Here is a 20812-nt window from a genome sequence, read left to right as displayed (position 1 = left end):
AAATGACCATTATCGGTATCGGCCGATATGAATATTTCTGCCGATGAGCCAAACCGATATTCTCCAAGTGAAATAATTGACCCGTTTTTCAGATGTGAATGTCAGTCTACATTTGTAAAATAATACATTTATGGTAGAATCAGTACAGAAGAGATACATGGATTTCTCTTCAGTAAAATTAAAGTTTAAATATATCAGTATATATTTGTATATATATCGATATCGGTATCGGCATCGGCCAAAATTATTTTGAAAATATCGGCATATCGAATATCGGCCAAAATCCAATATCGTGCATCCCTACTAAAAACATATTAAGGTGCATATGTTTTTCGTACAAACACACAACTTTTGGCTTCACAAGACATTAACTGATGGACTGGAGTGGATTACTTGTGGATTATTGTGATGTTTTTATCAGCTGTTTGGACTCTCATTCTGACGGCACCCATTCACTGCAGAGGATCCACTGGTGAGCAATATATATATATATAAATTGCTTGTTTATTCTGTTCATTTAATCTTATTTTGATTAATTAAACATTGCTTACTTTAGTAATATTTCTACATAAGCATGTTATGTATCCTTTTTTGCGTTAATTCACATTTCTGGGTTAACATGAGGTTATTACATAAACTTTATTTCTAAGAGCTGTTGATCTGGTCAAAAGTGTTCAGAGAGCAAACCCTTGTGGTTGATTGTGAGTAATACTGTACAGCAAAAAAACTAAAAAACTAAAATGTAATTACATTAAACTACAGCTAGATGTCGTTATGAAATAAAATAACCTGAACAACACCAAATCTGTCCAAGTAGACCAGGTTTGAAGGTATATGAAAAAGAAGGGGCCTACAATCATTTTCACTCATGCAATCTCCAAAATAACACAGATTGAGGTTTGGGAACGATGCAATGCAAATAAAAACTATATTATATTAGAGTTTATCGGTAAAGACTCCAGCTCTGCTTATGCATTCATCAACCAATCTCATGAGCTGCATACAGAAATGATTTTAAACACCACTGATAGAGAAACTCATGCATTTAAAGGCGTTTTGTCAGGAGAATTCAAACGTCTTTATCTCCGGAGGTTTTTACAGTCATGAGAAGCGTAGTCATGTATTTGGTTCAGAGAGTTAGCATTTACGTCTGAAGACTGGATCAGTGCATATAAGGATAAAACAGCCATGTCAAGCATTTTTGGTCGGTGTGCAGCTTTTTCCAATCAAGCTGAGTCTTTTCTGAAACTGTAAACAGCTCAGTTATCACGCAGGTAGTGTTTGTGCTTACGCCATCAAGTTTAATAGTGACACAGTTTGGTCTTTTTTGTGGCTTTTTCTGATAACACTTTTTATTTTCGTAGCGCACAAGTGTCGACAGGGCGTTGGTAACTGTGAAGGGTGTTGCTCTTACCTCAGGATGTGGTGGTTTCAGAAGGGCCTCCTCCTTTATCTTAGCCCAATATTTACAAAGTGGTAAATAGAAAACAAGAATTAAGAAAAAAAAAACTGATGCATAGACAAAAAGGCACCAAATCAAACCATTTACACTCTTGATCTGTAAAAAAAAAAAAAAAAAAAAGGGACGCTTTCTAACTTTATAAAGTTTACAGGTGAAATTAAGAATTGAATGGATCATTGCACATCCAAAATATTCATGATAGCCAAGCATTTCTCTGTCAGTATTGGTAAAATGTCTTGATTAACTTGTTGAGGGGCCTGTACCATGAAGTCAGATCAGTGGTGGACGAAGTACACAAATCAAGTACTTGAGTAAAAGTACAGATACGAATAATAAAATATTACTCCAGTAAAAGTAAAAGTACTCCTTTTTCAATTTTACTCAAGTGAAAGTACAAAAGTACTCAATTTTGTATGTACTTAAGTAAAAAAGTACTGAAAGATAGATGTTTGCAATTTTATATAGGCTAATTTAATTTTATATTTGCACTTTTTTTTTTTTTTTATAATCCTACTGCTCAAAATACCTTTTTCCAAAATAACCACTATATGGAGTCAAGATATATTTTTGTTGTTGATATGGACTACGCTTACGAGAGTAATGTTCACTGTGAAGCTTACACTGTGATGTACCTGAGAGAAAACAGATGATAATCTGATCTTCACCAGTAAGAAAAAAGTATTTTAAAGTTTGTGGTTTTACAGAACACCACAGTTATATATGACAAGATAATAAGGCCTGCAGTTAGGAAGAACATCTTAAGGAAAATATAATTATATTTTCTTAATGATTTTTTTCCTTCTCAAACCTTGTCTGCGGTGTAAAAACACCCCTGGCCAAACGGGGTGCATCTCTTCCCCTCTTTGATAATTACTGTAGTTACCATATATATAGTTATATGTAGTTTTATATATATATATATATAGATAACCACCTATATATACATATACATATATATATATATATATATATATATATATATATATATATATATATATATATATATAGGTGGTTGAATAAAAATATTTGGACATTATTTATAAAAATTACCTCAAGTTAGCCTGCTAGACATTTAGCATCAGCTAAAATATTTACTTATTTTCAGTACCGTTCTGAATAAACATTCATGTCTGTCTAACGTTACTCGTCTAAAAAAAAAGCCTCAAGTCCAAATATTCATTTATCACCAATTAACTGTTTGACAAACACTTCCTGCTTCGAGATCTGAATAAAAAAAAAAATATCAAACATGCTCCGAAGTCCCAATCTGAATCAACCGAGTCACAGGCTCCGAAGTGCCGATCTGAACCAACCGAGTCGCGAACATGCTCCGAAGACCCAATCTTAATCAACCGAGTCGCGAACAGGCTCCGAAGTGCCGATCTGAATCAACCGAGTCGCGAACATGCTCCGAAGTCCCGATCTGAATCAACCGAGTCGCGAACAGGCTCCGAAGTGCCGATCTGAAACAGGCTCCGAAGTGCCGATCTGAATCAACCGAGTCGCGAACTCCGAAGTGCCGATCTGAATCAACCGAGTCGCGAACAGGCTCCGAAGTCGATCTGAATCAACCGAGTCGCGAACATGCTCCGAAGTCCAGAAGTGCCGATCTGAATCAACCGAGTCGCGAACATGCTCCGAAGTCCAGAAGTCCCGATCTGAATCAACCGAGTCGCGAACATGCTCCGAAGTGCCGATCTGAATCAACGGAGTCGCGAACATGCTCCGAAGTCCCGATCTGAATCAACCGAGTCGCGAACATGCTCCGAAGTGCCGATCTGAATCAACCGAGTCGCGAACAAGCTCCGAAGTGCCGATCTGAATCAACCGAGTCGCGAACAGGCTCCGAAGTGCCGATCTGAATCAACCGAGTCGCGAACAGGCTCCGAAGTGCCGATCTGAATCAACCGAGTCGCGAACAGGCTCCGAATTGCCGATCTGAAAACTTCGACCAAAGAATGTAAAAAATAATTATATTTCTCTAATAACTCTAACTCTACAACTCTATAAAAGACTCAGATCACGTATCTAAAAATAAATCGCTATAGTAAAAGAGAAATAATAAGAGGAGTGAAGTTTCCTACCGCTCTGCTGTGTTTGGTCCTCAAGCGCGTCTGACGCTCCGCAGCGCGTCTCCGCCCCTCACACGCGCGTTTACAGCGCTAAATTAATCATCTTTGCTAATTATTATACATTTACTTCATTGTCAGCTTCAGGTACTTCATTTATTATTGTTCAATGAACTGTTTGAAACAAAAAAAGGTTGTATTTCAGTAATAATTCTAAATTATCAAAATAAAATATATAAAATAAAAAATAAAAAATATGATTTTCAGTTACAATAGTTAATCCTAAATTCCGACATTAATAACTTACTTTTAGCAACATCAGACGCACGCGCTCACAAGATCTCACGGTTCTTACTTCTGTAGACTCACACTAAACGGTTCATTTGAATCAGTGAGTGGTCGACTCCAGAACAGCTGCAATCGGATCATTCTAATTCGTAAACGAATCGTTTGGTGCGATTCACGATCCGATTTAAAGGTTTATTTTGAAAAGACTCAGTTCGTTCATGATGAATCAGACACCGCTTCTGCGTGTCGGAGCACGTGATATATTATAGGGAGTAACGATATGTTTTATGAAATGTAGTGAAGTTAAAAGAACGATCTTATGCTTTGGAATGTAGTGAAGTAAAAGTAAAAGTTACTCAAAATAAGACTACTTAAGTAAAGTACAGATACTTGAAAAATGTACTTAAGTACAGTAACAAAGTAAAGCTACTACGTTACTGTCCACCACTGAGTCAGATTAGCTGGCTAAACAAGTTTCAGATTAGTTTGCACCAATCCTGAGTTAAGGTGACATGAGAGTGGCTTGGCTTTTAGCGGCGTTCATCGCCGTAGTAAGTTCCTCTCCAAAGCTGACCAGCTTCAGTGCAGGTTATGTTCTGGGTCAGAGATCTCAAACCAAATCTGCACCAATCAGAGGTGTGCAAAGTGACAATGACACATCCAAATAGGTGATAGAAAGCCAGTGCAATGTCCTCACTAATATAGTGAAACAAACACATATGTGTGTGTGTGTGTGTGTGTGTGTGTGTGTGTGTGTGTGTGTGTGTGTGTGTGTGTGTGTGTGCGTGTGTGTTTCCACCCAGATGAGGTGAACTGAAAAAAGTAAGGGAGGAGGCCACTTTACTGGGTCATCAGATCTTCCTGTTTGCTGACTGGCTTCTGAGAAATACCAGTTATAGCAACATCAAAGCTGTTGTAAGAGTATATGTGTAGCACCAGTTGTATTTAAAGGGTCTTGCAAAATGTTTTTACTACTGTAACACACGTGCTGACTAGAATGTGGCACACTGACTTCCTGTAGTAGTATTAAATAAATCATTATTGTCCATTTGTTGAACATATAAAATTGTAAATTGTTTAATAAATTGAAGGAATAATAATTTTTACATTTTATTTAGATGCATTTAAATATTATTTGTATTTTATGATTTTTTTCTTGAAGTGTTGTTTTTAATTTTATTTGTTCTATTTGTATTAAATTTCAATGCATGTTTTCACAAACAGCATTGACACAGGCAATGGATCTTCCCCAGTATGTACTATATTTGTTACCAAATTTTAATGCATGCACATGCAATGCAACATGATTTTTCTCACAGCAATCCATGATTTCTTCACTTTCTGGGAAGATGTCACAAATGAACATTTTAGAAAACGTGTAGAAACTCTGAATTTTTGCTTTCTCCATTGGGTGTGTCGAATAGATGCAAGAAAGCTTCCTTCCTTGTTACTACAGGGTATATAATCACTCAGAGAGCCAATGCTCCAGCTTTCTGCATCAGAGCATGGCTCAATACCAGTTACACCAGCATCACTAAAAAAGAGGTAAGTTAAGATGCACCAGCAAAAAATGTCATTGGTTTTTATTTGAAAATAAATATATCTAAAATTATATGTATATTTATGGGTTTATTCTGAACTATTTAGTAGTTATTTAAACAAAAATGTTTAGCATTTATATTTCGTAGCTTAAAAATATTATATGCATGTTATAATTTTTGCATTTAAATTTAACATTCAATTCATTTATTTATTGATGGATTTATTGCAGTTACACTTTGCACTGTCACATGTTGGCTCTTTAAACACATCACACTCAAATACCCTCTTAACCACAAGTGCAGTAGTGAAACTACAGATATTTAAATGTATTGTACACGTGCAGAGATTACATTAGGTCAAGCTCATGATGCATAACTTCAAAAAAAAAAACAAAAGTAAAAAAAAAAAAAAGTTTAATTTTAACATTTGAAAAATTATTTACTATTTTTGTCATTATTCTGTATTTTGTGGGCGGTTGGGTAATGTAGTGGTTACAAATCTGGCAACCGAAACAGCCACTGCAAATAGCAACTCCTGAAATGACACCATTGTGCACTTAAGCAAGACACTGGTGCCAGTCAGCGGGACGGTCCCCGTGATGTGAAATCAGTTTTAAAGAAAGATGGATTTGCGCAACCAAGTGCTAGCATGGTGAACATTTAATGACGTTACCAATCATCATGACCCTCATTTAGCGTCCTCTCTTAAAAACTGGTTCTTTGTCTTGGTTCTTTAAATGCATTGATGGTTCCATTTCTGGAATGTTAAAATGTTCTTCACACTAAGCAGATTCTTTAATGAACTGTTCACTGAACGGTTCTTTGGGAAACCAAAAATGGTTCTTCAGTGGCATTGTTTGATCCTTTATTTTTAAGCAAGTATGGGAATTTTAAACATCAGATTTAAAATAAATCAACTGTTTTCCACAGTTGGGCACAGATATTCCTGAGAAGTTGGAGACTGTTTGCACTGAAGGCTGAATCAACCCCAGTGAGATTCAACTCTGCGTTCCTGCTTCTAACACCATGGAGGTCCTGCGTTCCTTCAGCTCCGCCTCTTCCTGTCCAGACGTCTACAACTGGACCGGCAGCAGCAGTCTCATCCTGGAGCATTACAACTTCACCGGACGCCTCCACCACCGCAAGCCCTCGAAGAGAAGCGTGAGCGCCGTCACCGTCCTGTTCCTGTGCTTCAGCTTCTTCATCATCCTGGAGAACCTCTTGGTGCTGCTAGCCGTGCTTTTCCGGGTGCGTCTGCGCAATCGTTGGATATTCATCTGCATCGCTAACATCGCACTGAGCGACTTGCTGACGGGATGCGCCTACGTGGTCAACATCTGCATGTCCGGCGACCGCACCTTCAAGCTAAGCCCAGTTCTGTGGATATTCCGCGAAGGAATTTTATTTGTAGCCTTAGCGGCGTCCATTTTCAGCCTGCTGTTGATCGCAGTGGAGCGCTACGCCACCATGATGAAGCCCATCCACCAGAAAACCGCCACAAAGACTTACCGAATCTACATCATGGTGGTGCTCTGCTGGATAACGGCGCTCGTAATCGGATTCCTTCCGCTGATGGGCTGGAACTGCGTTTGCGATCCGAGAAGTTGCTCCACACTTCTGCCGCTCTACTCCAAGAGCTACATCTTGTTCGCCCTGGTCATCTTCTTCATACTCCTGCTCACAATCGGCGCTCTCTATTTCGCCATCTACTGCCACGTCCGGAGTAGCAATGAGACCACATCCGTACGCAGCAGAAAGCGTTCGCTGCGCCTCCTGAAGGCCGTCATCTCCATCGTTGGAGTCTTCATGGTTTGTTGGGGTCCTCTGTTCATCCTCTTGTTGGTGGACTTCTTCTGCCACTCTCGTAACTGCAGCACGCTCTTCAATCCTGAATGGGTGATCGCCATGGCCGTGCTCAACTCGGCCATGAACCCGCTCATTTACTCTTTCGGCAGCCTGGAGCTTCGCAAAGCCATCGCTAAGCTCCTGTGCTTTTGTTGTCTGAGGGCGGGACTGTGCGACTCCAAGACCTTCATGTCCAAGGAGACTTCCAGCACCTCCGGGAGTCGACATAGTAGCCTGCGCAACAGCTTCAGCAAGGTGCGAAACCTGAGCACCAGCCCACAGCCTGAACCGAGGAATGGCAAGAAAACACGCCTCAGCTCCACCACTTCTTGTTTATCCGCGTCGAGCGGTTAAGCCGCGGTGGCCAGGTGTGTTTCTCCTTCGCCACAGGAACTGCACCTCCTCAAACACACCGCCGTTGTGGCTTCAGTGATGTTTCAATCGTTGAGGGTCAAAAGACAGCAGGTGTGAGTTTCCTTGCACATAGACGATGGCAGAAAGGACTGTTAAAGAAAGCAGCTGTGCAACAAAAACAGAAAACTTAAAAAAAAAAACACATATATATATATATATATATATATATATATATATATCTTGTAACTTGAATGCATTTCTATACATTTGAGCCGAATGCAAAGGAAAGCGACCACAACTGTAAAATACTTCAAATACAAACTGCCTTTTATTGTTGTTTAAACGAGAATGTACAAGTAATATGAATGTTATAATTTAAAAACGAAAAACTATATATTTTTATATTCTACATGAAAGAGATTCTTTAGATTTTATGCACGCACTTTTGAAACTGTTTAAAAGTTTTCAGGGAATTGTTTTGAGAGTATACAATGTAAAATAGTTTTGAAGCAAATAAAATAAAGCATTGATTTATACTGATAATGCCAGGTTTCTTGAAGATTCTCAGTCAATAACATTCATTGAACACATGAGGGAGACAATATACAGACTTCTTCAACGAAGCATGCTTCAGTACTTCAAACAGCATTCAAACACGTCAAATTCTAATGAATTATGCATACAATATTACACGCTACACAAAATAATAACATTCTCTGGCCAAAAGATTCTAACTATCAGGTTAAGCTTTACATGACACAATTGTGAAATAATACTTCCAGTTTTATGTAAAATCCACTCAGAGTTCAAGAATCCACCAAAAGCACAAAAGTTGAAACCACGGCCCTCCAAAAATAACATGACAACCCGTCTCAAAACCACCTGGACGATCCAAACAGATGTTGGAAGAATGCACAATGCATGGAAGAAATGAAAATGGTATGTACAGGTACAAAACCTGTACATGTCCACATAAAAGTAACGTTGCCCACCCACAGAACTGTTAGCATTTGCATATTACATTTACATTTAGTAGACGCTTTTATCCAAAGCGACTTACAGTGCATTCAGGTTATACAATTTGTAAAATGTTTTTCAGTATGTGATATTAGATATAGTATTTACATAAATACTTGTGGAAAATATAAACAAACGCGTACTCCACTAGCCCCTGATTAGCATACATCTTCCATCCGTCTGTGATGCTAAATGATGGAAACAACGAAATACTTTCTTTATAGGCAATGTCATGTCATAGAACCACACATTCATGTTCACACCAACGACAATAACTGTAATTATAACGTTTTAATAAGCACGTCTAATTTTATGATTATAGGGAAGTCAACACACTAATTTAGAGCCGCAGTAGGCTAGGTTTAATTTTGAACAGGCATGAAAACGAGACTGTGAGAGACTGAAGCACATGCGTTCAATTGATTTTTATTCAAATCACAAACACAACAATCACAATAAATGACACACAAACACACACACACACAAAAAAATTGTGATTTGTGAAAATAACACCGTCTATGTGCTTTGCATATTTATCCCAGCCTCGCTTTCAAGGGTGTAGTGTTCAGTAGAGACGCTATGACATGTCCCTAATATCCCAACAAACACAGAACGTTCCCCTAGCGTTCCATTTTTATTTTGAAACCAAATAAGAACGTTCTAGGAACGTTCCCTGTAGGTTATTGTTTTAACAAGCAAAAACAAAAACTAACATTCCTAGACCATATTGGAAACCAAAAATTGTTAGATGGGATGCAGCGATGACTAAATTGTCCCTAGCAATAATTTTGATCAAACAAGTTTTTTTTTTCTTTTTTTTGATAGGTAAAAATTGATAGCCTGAATGCACTGTAAGTCGCTTTGGATAAAAGCGTCTACTAAATGCATAAATTCAATGTAATTTAATTTACAAGTAAATATGTGGGTATGTAATCATTGTTATTGCCACATCTGAAATAGATCCCACCATTGATATCACCTGAGAAGGTTTTATTTTTACATAGGCCTAACCACTTTACCATAACTACCATGGTTAAACTATAATAACCAAGGATTTGTATTATATTTTTCTTGGATGGGATGTGTTGCCAGGTTAAAAACACATAGAATGGAAATAGAGGTGCTGTTTTCACTGCATTAAGATGAACAGAGTTTAAAATAGTTTCCCTATAATTGTCTACATCAACTTTGAATAAAGAAAAGCGAGGTTTAGAGCCAGACTTTTTGTCTATGTATGTAAGATTTGGCTAGCAGGAAACCAATTATTTAATATTCTCTTTTGAGTACTCAAACAACCCGAAGAATATATTTAAAATCAAGTCTTTTTTTTTTTTTAAATGAGATTGGATGAACATTTACAAATCTGGAAGAATCTTCTGTGTGGATACATTGGAAAAAAACAATGAAGGACATCAGAAGAGACACAAACAGCAACACACTTCAGAGTTTGACTTATATTCAAATTATGTCCATAAGTTATTTGTGAAATTTGTGGAATACTTTACTAGTCAGTTGCAGATGTTAAAATAGTTATCACTGGTGGTGTGAGCCTTATGAGAGAGAGCCGTCACGCACCGCAAACACGTTCGTTCCTGAGATGATTACAGTTTAGTTTACGACTGCATGATGTCTTGAAGGAAATATGGATATAGAGGGCATGAAGGGTTAACTGCGGTTGCGTGCAGACAGCGCGTCGCCTCCAGGTGTTCTGCAGACAGATAATGGGGAAGTTCTCAGAGGGTCCTCGGATGAATGCAGCTCATTGGTTTCTGCACATTTGTAGCTGGTTAGCTTGATAGCAATCCAAACCATTCCAGAGTCCATGCAAATGAGTTCAACATTTCAGTTAATTGACAACTCGGAGCAGAAATAAAGACCAACACAATGTTCTCATTGTCTAGTGTCTCTTTAAATTAAGGGAAATATGTTGTTTTGGCGTTCTTGGAAAAAAACACATCATAAATAAGAAGAAAAAAAAACCAGGATTAGGTAAATGTGTTCACTAGTTATTATTGTGATTTGCATAGAATTTCACTGTGTGATATAAATGTGGCTCTAGGCACCATTAACAGGATTTTTCCCTTCAGGACAAGAGTCTGTCGAATAAGAAATTAAGCATGTGTTTATCATTATTCAGTTGCTACGAGATTTAACTTGAGAAATGCTCACAAGATCGCTGAGGATAAGATGAACCCAGTCGTTGCCTGAGAAAACAAGGTAGTGTTTGCATGCCGATTGGAGGAGAGAAAAACATGCTGCATGCTGATTGGAGGAGAGGAAAACATGCTGCATGCTGATTGGAGGAGAGGAAAACATGCTGCATGCTGATTGGAGGAGAGGAAAACATGCTGCATGCTGATTGAAGGAGAGGAAAACATGCTGCATGCTGATTGAAGGAGAGGCAAACATGCTGTATGCTGATTGGAGGAGAGGAAAACATGCTGCATGCTGATTAGAGGAGAGGAAAACATGCTGCATGCTGATTAGAGGAGAGGAAAACATGCTGCATGCTGATTGGAGGAGATGAAAACATTGGAAGAGAGTTAATCTGTGGCATGCCTTGAGGACCTCAGAGACATTCATGTGGTGTCAACATGTCTTTAAATGTATTTTAATAAATATGTGACAAACTCTTACTTTCAGCACAGATGCTCTGGATTGTGATCCAGAAACCGCCCGGTACCGTGGGTTTCTTTACGTGGCTTTGCTGCTTTATTGCACAGCTGGTCTTGTTCAAGTTAAACCAATTATAAAGCACACAACTCTGGTCTGGACCGCAAACAAACTGACTACATGGTGGCGCAGGGAGCAAAAACAATATCAAATAACTAAAGGAGGCCACGTCACGAAATCTGGTCAGTCTCTGAGCACATGATAAAAGGACTCCGACATCGCTGTGAAACTAAAATAGGAGGCTTTCCGCTTTCATCCCCGCAGCTCCTTCCCACTGATGCATTTATGGCCTATAATTGTTTCTGAGCAGCACAAATCTTTCCAAGTAGCTGTCAATGCTGCAGAGCGAGGAGAGCAGTTCAAGTCAGGCCGCGAGACCTGCAGTACAGAAGCTGTCCCTCAGATATGCGATATAACTAATTATAATATTTTTTTTGATTAAGTAGTTTTTTGCATGCTAGCATCTACATAGCAATGTGCTCTAGCAACTACATGGCACCAATCTAAAAAGCATGCGACCAAACCGCAACGTTAAAAACTATTATGAACACCCTAGCAATCTAATAGCAGCATGCTGAATTCTATGAAAATACTATTTTATAATAATATATGAACATAGAAGTGATATCCAATCAATAAACCTGACATTTGTCCAGCTGTAATCTTTCCTCTTTCTTGCAAAAAAACGAAAAAGCGTAGGTAGCCAGCAGAAAGTTAACAGACTGAGGTAGATTTATGATCAACCTGAAGTCTTCCATTTTTTATATGCATGAATGAATATGACAGCACCACCTAAAATAAGTCTCCTGTCGTAATTCATTTGAACTATCTTTAACACAGAGAGACTCACTGCAGGCGTTTCTCAAGCATGAGGTAAAACCAGTTGAACGTACATCTTTAGATCTTAACACTGTGCGTTCCCTTGGCCATGCATGTGCTGAGAGCAGCACTAAAAACATGGATATGGCTTTCATAAGTATGCAAAAAAATCATTATCCTCAATTGCTTGACCTCTAATGGTTAACCATTCATATTTCACCAAGGTCAGTTCTCTTGAAAACATGTTTTATATTCACTGATGTCAGATGTTTATGTAGCTGAGAAAAAGAGAAGCACATTTTGTGCTGATCAGACGGAGTGGTGGACACTGCATGCTGATTGGAGGATAAAGCACGCTGCATTCTGATTGGAGGAGAGTGCGGCAGTGGCACTAGGGCTTCACTCCTGTTCCTGCTGAACTGAGCCAGCATTTAATCAACAAACTGATACCAGTTTAGCAGGCACAAGAGGGCACGGCCCTCAATCGTTGTCAACACCACACCATCACAATTATTCAAATGATCGGAGAGGATTTGTCTGAACAAATAAAAGGTTGGTCACGACTCAACACCTTGTTTGTAAAGACTCCAGGGAAGCCATAATGTAAGCTATCTGACCCCAATTTGCAGTAATTTGAAGGTTAAAAATGCAGTTACTGGCAAGAGTTTACGACTACAATCCATCATTTTCTCAAACATGCCTAAAGTTTAGGTGCGGTTGTTTGACGAATTTTCGATGGCGAAATTCAGTCACTCTAGTATGAATTCATGTGAAATCGCAGATTTCGCAACAGGTTCAAGATGCCCACATAAGTTCACCAAAGATTCTTCATACATGGCAACAGTTTTTACAACAGCCGATGTACCTGTAAAAGTTTGCTAAGCTAATAAATATATATATATTTTTATTTAAATATATATATATATATTATTTTTTATTTTTTTATAAAACATTGATTATGCTAAGATATGTTGGATGAAAACCGGGAGGCTTGTGACTGTCCAATAGACTTCCAAGTAACTTACACTGTCAAGGTCCAGAAAAGTGTGAAAGACATCATCATAATAGTCCATCTCCATCAGTGGTTAAACCATAATGAGTGACGAAGATACTTTTTATATGCGGAGAAAACTAAAATAACGACTTTATTCAACAATTAGTCAGAAAGTCAATGGGACAGTCACTAGCCTCCCGGTTTTCATCCAAAATATGTTAAATTGTGTCTCCAAGATGAACTAAGCTTTTAGGGGTTTGGAACGACATGGGGGTAAGTGATTAATGACAACATTTTCACTTTGGGGTGGAGTAACCCATTAATCATATGAATTATTCCTCAAATAAAAAAATAAAATGGTATTTGTAGTTGTTCTGTCAGTGGAGTTGATGCACTTTTGTAGTTGAAATGAAGATGAACTGGGATGAACTGTGAACATCCACACCTTGCAGCTTTCAAATGACTGGTGTGAGCTTACCAACACACAAGAACTGGTCTAACTGGACTTGAACCTTGTGTGCCAGCACTTCCATAGCATTCGACAAAGTGATTCGAACCTGAGCTATAAAATCAAAACCTGACACTTTTACTTCATCCGTTCTGGCTTATGGTTTTCAGATGTGATTCTAACAGAGCTAAGGACTAAGAGCTTAACATTCCCTCTTTTGCGTACATGTCATAACTGGTTTCACATTTACTGGCATCCCACCCTTCATTACGTCCAATTCCTGCCCTGTCTTACTTTGATGCCAGAGAGAGTGGGTGGACATCACCTGACTACGACGGGATGGGCGGATTTCCTGTACACATACCGTCATTCAGTTCACTTCAGGCACTGAACTTAGCCACTGTGAACAGTATTCTTAAGGGATCAGTGCTCACCAATTAGCTAAGCTCTGTGCCTTTAGCAAGTGAATACCTGTTGGACGAACTCAAGATGGAAAGGGTGCAGCTGAATGAGTGTATTAGCTGGGATTTTGAGTATTTATACCTGCTTAGTCATTGCGATTTTAACACAAATAATGCTCAACACCAGTTTTGAATGGAAAAGGACAAGAATAATATATAATATATTCGATTAAGGCACACTTGAAGCCATTGGGAAATCATAATAAATGTTCCCACATGGAAAGAACCTATATGAGGATATATGCACATATATGAAACCTATATGCAGTTTATATGCACATAAATGTTGTACATATATGATAATATATATGCTGCATATATATGCCACATATAGGCAAAATTGAGGTGCATATATGTGCATATACAGGAAATATAGGTCTCCTGTATTGCTTCTTCATATCCACATATAAGCCCTATACATACAAGATATGTCTCCAAATAGCTCATGGCAGGATCTGGTCGTTTTGTAGCTCATATCTCACTTTGGCAACTGTCATACATGATGCCTAGCTCATATTTGCTATTATCAAAGCAATAACTAAGAATATACTAAAAAAAAAAAAAAATATGCAAGAACTTATGTATGTGCGAACACATGAAATTGGGATCACATGTAATTGGCATGTTATGGAATTTCAATATGGCACTTAAGTGAGAGGAGATGGAAAGCTATGATGTCTACACATTTTCCTGAACTATTTACAAGGTCAGTTCTTTCTTTTATGAAGATAGTGGAAAGGAAATGTATAACAAAATGGTTTGTCGTTTTTTTATTTTGTCTTTTACTATTTGACTGTTCTGTTCAAGTAAATAAATAATGTAAATTTCAACATTTTGGGCTTTTATTTATGTTGCCTAGCAGCTATGGATTTGAATAATTTTACTAATATATAGGTAAACATATAGGTGAACATATAGGTGCATATATACGTGCATAAATGCACACATATATGCGTGCATATATGTACCTATATAGGCATATGTATGCACGTATATATGTACATATATACAGTATGTACACATGTGCATATATGTACATATAATATAGGAAAACGGCCAATTTTATATGTCACATACATTATAACCTATATCAAACCTATATCAAAACATATATTAAAACATATGTTTATATATTGTACATTATTTCCATGTGGGTTGTTTTAGTTTTAATATATAATATAATAAATAAATAAATTTGCACTGATATAATTACCTATTATATATAAAAATATGACAAATCAACTTATAATCTAGACTCAAAACCCATCTGTTTAGCTGTGCATTTATTGAATGAGCACTGTGCAATGTCCGAACTGATTGCACTATATTTTCACTGTTTTTTATTTATTTTTTTTTTTAATGTAAAATCATTTTCTGCTTTTAAATGTTTTAATCATTTTAAAAGTTTTAAAATTGCTCGTTTTATTTTTGTTATTATTTTTCTTCATGATTGTTTTACTTTCTTTTATGTAAAGCACTTTGAATTACCATTGTGTACGAAATGTGCTATATAAATAAACTTGCCTTGCCTTGCCTTATATTACCAGAGAACCACCAACCAGTCAGCATTGTGTTATTCAAGATTTTTCAGTCATTCATAACGTATCATCTGATATCAGGCCTAAACGCTGTGGGTGTCAAATGAGGTTTGCATCTACATTTTTTGAAACTTGCCAGATGCCCTTTTGTCTTCACCGATATTCCAGTAAACCATTATCTGTCATTCCTGAGGAAACATGATATTTTCAAAACGATGAGTCACTGTTTGAGTTATTAAAACACACCAAGGAGTTGCTCTCATATGAACTAAATGCCAAAGGGGTTATATAAACAAAACAACTGAATCTTAATATGTTGTGGTAAGAAGTACATTAAAAAAGAGAGTTTTGCATTTTCAGAAGAACATGTGAGTGGCGTTTGTCTGTGCAAAACTCTCACCAACACAATGCAAGAGTGTTGTTGGTTGTTGCTGGGGCGTTGCTAAGTTGTTATAGTGGCTTTATCACATTGTTATACTGATTGCTTAGAGGTCAAAGTCAAAAAGAGCTTTACTCTAGTTCCTAGATTTGAGTTGAGTTGCCAGGACATTGCTATTGCAAAGTCAAAAGGGCTCTATTTTGGTACTTCACGCTTTGCCTAAGGATTCATTTGCACATTTTATCATCCACCAGGCAAAACAATTCGGATTTCTTAGAAAAGCAAGCAACCAAAGTTTTATTCTTTTGGTAAGGAGTTTGTTTAAATCCATAACCCCAAGTATGAGCATTAGTAATATCATGTAGTCATGCTTGACTTATTAAAGTAAAATCATTCCCTAGATGGAGCAAGTACGTTTTGATGAATGATAAATAATTCAGACAAATCTCTTGTTGTTACAGGTTCTCCCAAATACACCCGGTCAGGAGCTAGACACATACCAGCGGGAGGTGGTGTAGATGTGGGGCACCTGGAGAACTGCGCAGGGGTGGAAATCCCTGGCAATGTGATTTTCATTTCTGTTTATCTACCAAATCACGGTGCCAGGAACCCTCCCCACCACAGCCGAACCTCCCACCCACCCGCTTCACATCCAAATGCTTCACAGATGCCGTCCAGCTGTGTCCTGGGGCGGCCTGTGCCCTGTGGAGAGAGAGGGAGAGATAGTCAGCTTATCCAAGCCAGGTTGGCATTGTGGGATTCGACCCCTGGTGGTGGTCTAAACCACTCTACTGTGTATTATCAACACTCTCAGGGAAAATGCGGTAAAACTGTAATTTTGAAGACAAGCTACTCATAATTTAAAGTTGTTAAAGCTTATATATGCAACTATTTTGATGTTAAAACATTTTTATATTTGTTCCACCAACTGCAGATGGAGTGAGAGTTCAGGAAACCTGCTTGAAAACAGTCATTATTTAGCCATAAAGTTGAGTAGTGCTAGTTACGAAGAAATTACACTATAGCTTTAAACTACAGAGAAGAAAACATTTGGATAAGTAGTTAAGGTTAACTAAATTGAAGACATAATAAAATATAGAATATTTTAGAAAGTTATGAGGTTCTAAACTTTATAAAAACATAGTATACACTATATAATGTATTTTTTAAAAGTATCTTTAGAGCACAAAAACAATACCTGCAGCATCAACACTAATTACAAAAATAAAACTGAAAAGAAAAACACTGAATTTAAAAAAGTTATATAAAAAATATTTTGAATAGTGTAAGAAGTGAAAGTCTATCTTGCTTCCTAATCCAATTGTCTAATTAACATGGCATTGTTCGTATATTATAAATATTGTTGGCTCTTTGACAAATTGCTTTTGTTCCTCTTTTGTAAGAACTCTAGATAAAGCCGTGTGCTAAATGTGTAAATTTAAATGTTTATATACAATGAAGTATACTATAAGTATTTAATATTTATAGAAAAGGTAAATTGTAAAATGTAATTGTAAAAATGCTACAGTAAAACCCTATAAATGGTTAACTTATTACCAGCTACCTAACCATATACAGTGAAAAATGATAAATGATTAACATTTATTTCTGTATTACGTAGAACATCTACAAGTGTCTGAAAAAAGGACTTTTACTTTTAGTACTTTTAACTTAAAACATAATTTTTTCATTGAATAATGTAAAACCTGGAATTTATGCCATATTTTTGACTCCGAAAGCTTTGGCTTGCTACACAAACTATATGACTTATAAAAAAAATCAATGACTCAGTGACTTAAAAGAAATCAGTTAACAAATATTTTTGTGACAATTTGATATATTTTTCTGATTTTAGGTGCTTCAAAATTTCTTATTTAATGATACAACAGACATAACAGAAATTTTTGGTGGACTATTCCTTAAAAGTTGCAGCTTTCAAAGCTTCCCGATTCAGCATATTTGGACTTTAATTGGACTTTTCTAAGGGCAGCTGGTTCCAAAAAAGCCCTGATCCTAAGGGGAATAAAACATAAACCACAGTTTCTTAAACCTGGAATGCAATAATCTTCTCCTCGATATAAATTGTCTTGTTTAGCTGATAGACATCGACTGCCTGAGACGATTCCAATATGATTAACCAGCAGATGTTACCATTTTACAGATACAGCTGCTCAGTCAAAGTTCATCTTTTCAAAGCACTCCTGGAAAAACATGGCTAGTGTTTTGAATGGCTCAAGACGTGAGCACTGCAAACAGCTACCGGACACATTTTTGTTCCCAGAAACCTATTTTAAGAGCTCTGTAGCATGTTCTACTACTGGAGTGAAATATCCTCAAGAATAAAAAACAAGGGGAAAGGGGGTGATCGTGTAGAAAATAGTTTGCTATGGTCCTGTCCTGTGAAAAAGTGACCCAATGTCGCCATTCTCCTTTCATGGAGCCGATTGAAACAGAATGACCCATTAGATTTGGACATGCCTTGACTGGAGGACGGAAAGCCGAATTTTAAAGCCATGACGACTGCTACTTTTCATGCTGCAGAAAAATGTGATGCGTTATTGTTGTTTCCACAGCATTCCTAGACCACGCTCGTAGTGATGTCATAATGGCACGATTGTGCTCGTCTGATATCATTTTGCTGAGGAACTAGAATATATTTTGGTTAATTGTTATTGCTGAATATATTCAAAATTTCACTGATAACAATGGGGAAAAACAAGCTTATTGACAAATGGTTTGGCATTACTTTTTAGCTGATTGGGATTATAAGGATAAGGGTTTGTAAATTATTTTATTTGTAGTCGAAAACATAATATATCAATGTGCATTTGTAAAATTAAAAGGATATTTCACAAAACCTGTATGAGTTTCTTTTTTCTGTTTGGTTACCAACATTCTTCAAAACATCTTCTTTAGTATTCAGCAGAAGAATTAGACTTGAAGGTAAGTAAATTTCATTTTGGAAATAAATCATTTTGGGGTGAACTGTCACTTGAAATAATCGCCTGCCATTCAAAAAGAGATCGGTAATTAAAAAGAAATAATACTTTTATTCAGAAAGGATGCATATAATTGATCTGTAAAGGCACAAAAATATTACACAGGACAATTGTTTTCAAACTTGAAATTAATCAGAAATGTTTTTTTTGAGCAGCAAATCAGCATATTAGAATGATTTCTGAAGAACAGTAATGTTGCTGAAAATTCAGCTTTGCATCACAGAAATAAATTTCATTTCAAAATATATTCACATAGAAAACAGTCATTTTAAATTTGAATAATATTTCATATTATTACTATTTTTACAGTATTTTTGTTTAAATAAATGCAGCCTTGGTGAGCATAAAACACTTCTTTCAAAAACTAAATAATGCAAATTTTTGAATGGCAATATATATATGCTATTTGTAGGCCTGAAGATCACTAAATCCCATTTTCCCAAGATTTCTATCGTAATAAAGCAATATATATGCCTATATATATATATATATATATATATATATATACATTAAATATTACCTCAGCTATGTTGCATGCATCCCTCCATCATGTGCGTGCACTACTACTCTAATCAAACGCAAAAGTGCTGTTGTACACTGGGTTTACGGTGTAGCAAGAGTCTGCAACTGTCCGGCTTTCTCCAGGAAATTGCTAAAGCGGTTGAGGACATGTGTCAGTGTACTGTGAATAGGACACTGTGGTGCCAGATTTTTCCAGCCGGGGGAAATGTATGTTAACACCTAGCCCCATTCCTCCCATACTTAATCAGGAATTTAATATTCTGTATTTAAACAGCATGAAACCAATGAACGAAAAGAGGAAAACAGAAGCTGAGAAACAGATCCTGTGAGATCTGCTTGTGAATTTGCTGTAAATTAGAGTCTCTTGTTGCCAAATACATTTCAAAAGGTTGCTGTAAAAGTCTGAGAGTAACACGTTTTATTGTGCAACACCTCACACTGAGATTAGCTTAACTGAACACTACATTTAAAAACAGAGATTTTAAATGATGTAATAAAATTACAAATATAGAATATGATCACATATGGACCAAAACCAGCATTACATTTGCATTCACTGGCCGACTACATTCTGCATGACAAAGCAAAGAAAGGAATTTACATTAGCTTTCATGGAATTTCTATTTTTCTTCTTTATTAAAGATATAGTTCAGCCTTGCATCATTCCAAACCATATACTATTATCCTTAGATCCTTTAGATGTTCAATTATAGCAAGAGCTGCATAAAGACTCTTAAAAAATGTTCACATTTGTGTTCCGCATAAATAACAACATTCAGGTTTAGAATGACATGAGGGTGAGTAAATAATGAATTGTTTTGAATTTTGGTGTACTCAAACAGAATGACTGTGCCAAATTGCTCATGGCCTGGCTGAGCAGCCATGTAGGAAAAGGTCAGACAAAATCTCTGAGACTGATTGGATAATGGCAGCATGGCCTCATTTTTGGGAGCTGTTAAGACTAAATGATCTGTGGCAGAAATGTCAGCTTCTTTAAACATGTCTGTATACTCTTTAAAAAGGGTGATGCCATAGTAGAACCAATTTGGGTTCCCTAAAGAAACTTTCAGTAAAAATTATTAATTAAAAAAAACTTTATTTTTTCTTAGTGTGAAGAACATTTTTAACATTAAAGAAGCTTTTTCCACTATGAAGAACCTTCTATGGAATGGAAAGAATCCATAGATGTTAAAAGTTCTCCATGGAGCAATCAATGCCAATAAAAAACCTTTATTTTTAACAGTGTTGGGTTGCGTTAATGTTTCCAGTGCCTTCTACCATGTCAGGTTGGATGTATATCACCAAAAACAACTACATTTTCTAGAATGTATACTAAAAAGAAGAGGAAAAAGAAAAATGAGAACGTATGGGGTTAACAAGCCTCAGACCACGTTTCCACCTAA

The 20812-nt window shown here is 36.8% G+C and overlaps 1 protein-coding gene and 1 long non-coding RNA gene across 2 annotated transcripts; one reads left to right on the top strand and one right to left on the bottom strand.

The window, feature by feature from the left end:
* The first annotated feature begins 5261 nt into the window (after window positions 1-5261).
* On the top strand, window positions 5262-9050 carry LOC113080598 (sphingosine 1-phosphate receptor 4-like). The gene is made up of 2 exons (XM_026252757.1): window positions 5262-5364; window positions 6291-9050. The coding sequence occupies exon 2, from the start codon at window positions 6387-6389 to the stop codon at window positions 7557-7559; it is 1173 nt and encodes a 390-aa protein (XP_026108542.1). The 5' UTR covers window positions 5262-5364; window positions 6291-6386; the 3' UTR covers window positions 7560-9050.
* On the bottom strand, window positions 8987-12936 carry LOC113080599 (uncharacterized). Its single transcript, XR_003281910.1, has 2 exons — window positions 10746-12936; window positions 8987-10367 (listed from the first exon to the last, which is right to left on the bottom strand). It is a non-coding gene; the product is annotated as an uncharacterized LOC113080599 (long non-coding RNA).
* Window positions 12937-20812: the final 7876 nt, after the last annotated feature.

This window comes from Carassius auratus, unplaced genomic scaffold (assembly GCF_003368295.1).
Source record: "Carassius auratus strain Wakin unplaced genomic scaffold, ASM336829v1 scaf_tig00031743, whole genome shotgun sequence".
Classification (NCBI taxonomy): domain Eukaryota; kingdom Metazoa; phylum Chordata; class Actinopteri; order Cypriniformes; family Cyprinidae; genus Carassius; species Carassius auratus.
This window is presented reverse-complemented; position numbering and strand designations above follow the sequence as displayed.

Bases quoted from the DNA above. Each gene is read 5' to 3' on its own strand.
- LOC113080598 (XM_026252757.1), top strand. From the start codon at position 6,387: ATGGAGGTCCTGCGTTCCTTCAGCTCCGCCTCTTCCTGTCCAGACGTC.